Genomic DNA, 4,633 nt, shown 5'->3' on the forward strand with positions numbered 1-4,633 from the left:
TGATTCACCCACAGAGTGACTGAGAGGTCATCACTTCCAGCCTGTCAGACACTGCAGGGCTGCGCTACCTCCCAGCCTGTAATTATCTCCACTAGCAGGCCTCTGTTTCTCTCTGTCGCTCTGCCTGCACTCTAACACACAAATCGGATGATTACTGGATGTTAACATCGGAGATTACGCTGCTGAAAGGGTGAGCACAGCGGGGGCTATTTGGTGGGGGATGCAGAATATTGAAAAGAAACAAAGAATATATCACAAAAGCTGCACAAAGATAGAGTGGAGGGAGGATTAAAGTCCTGAAATCTGCCTTCAAACTGAATTGAAGCAGCGTCACATGGACGGGTGCAGGCAGAGGAGCGCTCTTACCGTGGTTGGATTTGGAGGCGTGCACCGGGGTGTAGTGGTTCTTGGATGAGGTTCTGACTGGCGTGTTGTCTTTGGGTGAGCCGTTCATCGCTGCAAAATTCTCACAGTCGTATTGCGATATGGGGATGGGCCCCTGCTGCCTCAGGATGTCTGCAAGGGCCCTGAAACGGACACAACAAAACAAGCAGACTGTTAGTAATGCACCAAAAACATGTTCCTCTTCTGGTACAGTTGTTCTCTCTGAGTGCAGCTGAACTGAGTGGAAAAAAAGATGTCATAGCTCGTCTGTGTTCTGCTCCCAGAATTGCTGCTAAGTGTGGTGTTATTATGAGTAATTCAGAGCTGATCTGTTTCTTGTTTTTTATAACGTGTGGGAACATGATGAATGTTCATTTGCAAGAGAAACAACATTGGATGTGTGAGAGCATCTCTCTCTCGTCTAATTGGGTTGATTTTTTTTTTTTTTTTTCAGACCGCACCAGGTGCATATGGAGGAAGGAGTCCTCGAGGGGGGAGCGGGGGAAGAAGGGGGGAGGAGAGGGAGAAGCAATCATGATGAAAGAAAGTTCAAAAAGTGTTTGTTTAAAAAAAAAAAAAAGGAAATTACTTTTGCAGCTCTGCAGCGGCTCAAAGCTTCACAGACTAAATGTTTCTGCGATGTAACCTTTGCTTTTTAATTTAATATTTTAGCCTCACCCTTTCTCAGTTTATCCCCCCCCCCCCCCGCCCCCCATCCCCCCTTCCTGTTACTTATTGAATGTGCAGCGGTGCATGCATGTCACCCGACCTTGATACAGCCCTAACGTTAACACCATCCATTATTCACAGTCTTAAGATTGCTCAAGTGTTGAATAATGCATCCAATAAAAAAAAGCTACTCAATCTTGAGGAAATAATGTGTGTCAGCGTTTGTTAACTGATGTGGGAACAGTTTACAACGTGTGGTCCACTCAAGTATGAGGGCGCTCAGAGGGGGGCGCCGCAGGACGAGGAGGCAGACGCTCACCACCTCTGCTAAAGCCCCACCTGAACCAGGAGACAGATGTGTGCTGATGTGCTGACAGGGGCAAGGGCACGGGGAGGAGGCAGGGTGCAAAGGATTGTGGGAAAGATGTTTGACAGCTGACTTGGCCGCCTCATGAGTACCAAATATCTTCCCTGCAGTTAGATTCAAACATTGTTCTCCTGGTCCTCCAACAAAGCAACACTGGGTCGATATGGGAAAGGACATTTCTGTTATTTAACGCTTTATTTTCTCTCTGCGTTGTCACAAAGACGTGTTACTTAAACTCTGTGCCAAGCGGGTCAAATCTGTTAGGCTCGTAAAGACAGATTTTGTGAGGTATCCGATAAATCACCTCTTTATTCCGTCTTATTTCAACAAACCTCATTGATTTTTTCCCCTTGTGCTCTCGCTCTGAGACCTTCTCCTTACTTCTGTGTTCATACTTTACCTCACCAGGGATGAATCTGCTGCTTAACTCTTAAATACAAATCTGAGTGAGGCTGAGACAAAGAGGGATCATTCCCCACCAGCTTCACAAACTAAACAGATTTTATTTGACATGTAAAGTAAAAAACATCAGATGTGAGGGTTGGACATCAGTCCTTCACCCTCCCACTCATAACAGACACACACACACGGAATCAATGAGCTGAACTATCACTGTAACAGTCCAACTCCTCCGTAATTGTGCGTGTGTGTGTGAGAGAGAGACACAAACACAGGTGTTGAAACGCCAGGTATTACGATTTTTAGCACACTGTTCAACTGAGGAACACAACATCAACATGTTCTGTTTCTATCTGTGTGTTTATCACAGAACCTGCAACAGGAAACATCGCGGATTTTAAGGCAATCTGAGCAAAGAAACATTTTTACAAACCAATCTGTTTCATTTCTTTTATACTTTTACAAGCTAACCTGTGTGGAAATTAAACCCGTCACATTTGATGAGATTTGCTGGCAGGATGTGACCCCTGTGTGCAGCTTGAGTCACATACTGATGATGAGGAAGAGGAGGAGGAGGTTTTGTTTTTGTTTTAATGACGTTTGTAATAAAAGAAAAGATTCCTGCAGAGTGTGACGTGCACGCGCTCACCTGTGTATGTTCATCTCCTGAGGCGGCTCTGTCGCTTTGTCGTACGCCACTTTGACGGACACTCCGAGCACTATGATGAAGGCTATGATCCCACAGGTGATGTAGACCGCCGTGCTGGTCTGGTCCATGCTAGGATCGTAGGTTTCCCCGGTCGGGATGGGGGACGGAGAGGGAGTCTGCACCCAGTCCGGGCTCTTGTAGTTCGTGCAGGCTTTCTGATCCAGCCGGTCCTTCTTGTACTCGCAGCAGAAGCGCAGGAAGCACGTGCCGCAGCAGTACCGGTGGTTCGTGTTGTTGCATTCGAACATTTTGTCATACTGCCCGCTGACATCGTAGTACCCAAGGCAGGTGTCGTGGTTGCTGACGGGCGCGGGCTGCGGGGTCGTCTGCGGGGCAACCGTGGGGACCGCAGTGGCTTTGGGAGCTTTCCTGGCCGCCTGCTTGGGTTTCTTCCCGCCTGTAGCTGCGCTCAGCACGCTCAGAGGGTCCAGGTATATCAGCAGCAACAAAAGGTGCCTTATCCCCATGGTCCTGTGAGAACTGTTTGAGCTTTATGTTTGGGCAAACACGCTTCAACTGTGTTCAAACATGCGACGGTTTAGTCTGTAAGTTTCGACACCGACTCTTCCCCTGCTTGCTCGGTCTCCTGCGCCGCCGTCATGCTGAAAACAACTCTATGCTCACTGCTGTCAAGGGCATTTCTCTACAGGACTAGAACCCATCGCGACATTTTGAAGAGCAGAGGCAGGAGTGCACCATGTCCTGGCCGCGAGGGTCGCTGATGGCTGCCCGGGCTCTGCGCGCTTACCCTCGGATGCGCAGAGAGTGAGAGCCGCGGTGCGTCGCTGTCCAAGGTGCTGAATCCTGGAGCCCCAGTCTGCTCTGCTCCAGTCCGAGAGTGTGCTGGACAAACACATAAACCAAGAGGGATCATTAGATATTATCCTCACGTCACGGCCACGTCATTAATTAATTAGCAGGCTTCAAATAAGCTCACAGATTTTTGGTTCTGTAAGGAGTCGTTTCTGCAGTTTGCACGACGCATTCAAGTTGGTAACACGACACCCACACAGCAGCAAGACCTTCCAAATCAACGGGTTTTATTTATTCATATCACGCATTACACCCTAGCTTTGCTAAACTAACACACAAGAGTTTTTTTTAATGTTTGCAATCAAATTGAAAACCAAATGTGAAATATTTCACGTTCTCCTTTTTTTTTTTTTTTTAAGTGGGGAAGATCGGAACGAAATCCGCCTACCTCAGTTCGTATCCCCGCTGGGGAGTTGCTCTCCGTCTGAGTCTCAGAAAGTGAGGAGCTCGGAGCCTCTCTCTCTCTCTCTCTCTCTCTCTCTCTCTCTGCCTCTTCTCTCCTCCTTCTCGGCTTTCCTCCCTCCCTTCCTCTCTTACATCACTTCAGTGCTGGCGTCAGAACTCAGCCAAGTATCGGCAAATTGCAGCCCCCTCCTCTTCTTCTTCTTTTTCAATGCAAGCGAGAAATCCTGCTTATTAGCATGAAGACTTTAAAATGAAATGGCTCTGTCCTGCAGAACACCTCCGGTCTCGGCATGTTTTCCCTCATTCCTCCCTTTATACAGATGTGTGTTATCATGTCTGCAAACAGGCAGCATAAAACAGTAATTGGCTGTCCTCGCTCTCTCTCTCATTATTCCAGATAAAGTCGCTCATATCGGTCTGTAGCAGAGCCTTGACACCTTGGGGATTATGGAGGACTGATAGGGCTAAATTAGCACTGAAGTGTGTTTCAACAATGCTGCTGTGAAATGAACCACTCCCACACACATCTCTATCAGAGGATGTAAAATGCTTTTTATTGTTTCTCTTTTGCAGCATTTATGTTTCTGTCTTTTCAAATAATTAACACCTTTAATCAGGTGAAAGGAGCACATCAGCAGGTACAGAAGGCTTAGTTAGGGCTCGGTTAGGGGGGGGGGGGGGGGGGGCGGTGAGCTTTCCTGCACATCACATTTGCAACTCAACACTTTTTCTATCACAAAGTGCCGAGGGTGTCTCGGCATCAGCAGCTCCACAGAGGTGAGCGAGGCTGACGGAGTGGGGCCTTAAAACGCAGCTCTCTGCTCTGCTCGGAAGCTGCAGGAAACGTGATGAGAATATACAGCTCTTTGTTTCTGCAGAAAGCATGC

General features: G+C 47.8%; 1 protein-coding gene across 8 annotated transcripts in view; it reads right to left on the reverse strand.

The window, feature by feature from the left end:
* Window positions 1–4,078, reverse strand: part of LOC306842396 (shisa family member 6) — a 69,210-nt gene extending 65,132 nt beyond the window's left edge. For 6 of the 8 annotated variants that reach the window (XM_079372620.1, XM_079372617.1, XM_079372616.1 and 3 more), the window contains exons 1-3: window positions 3,730–4,078; window positions 2,469–3,371; window positions 367–527 (exon numbers count right to left, since the gene is read on the reverse strand). In XM_079372620.1, coding sequence (XP_079228746.1) covers window positions 367–527; window positions 2,469–2,995 — 688 coding nt within the window. In that variant the 5' untranslated portion in view covers window positions 2,996–3,371; window positions 3,730–4,078. The other 2 variants (XM_079372615.1, XM_079372614.1) reach the window with 2 other exon arrangements.
* Between the last annotated feature and the right edge of the window lie 555 nt (window positions 4,079–4,633).

Source organism: Symphodus melops (genome assembly GCF_947650265.1).
Source record: "Symphodus melops genome assembly, chromosome: 21".
In the NCBI taxonomy this organism is placed as follows: domain Eukaryota; kingdom Metazoa; phylum Chordata; class Actinopteri; order Labriformes; family Labridae; genus Symphodus; species Symphodus melops.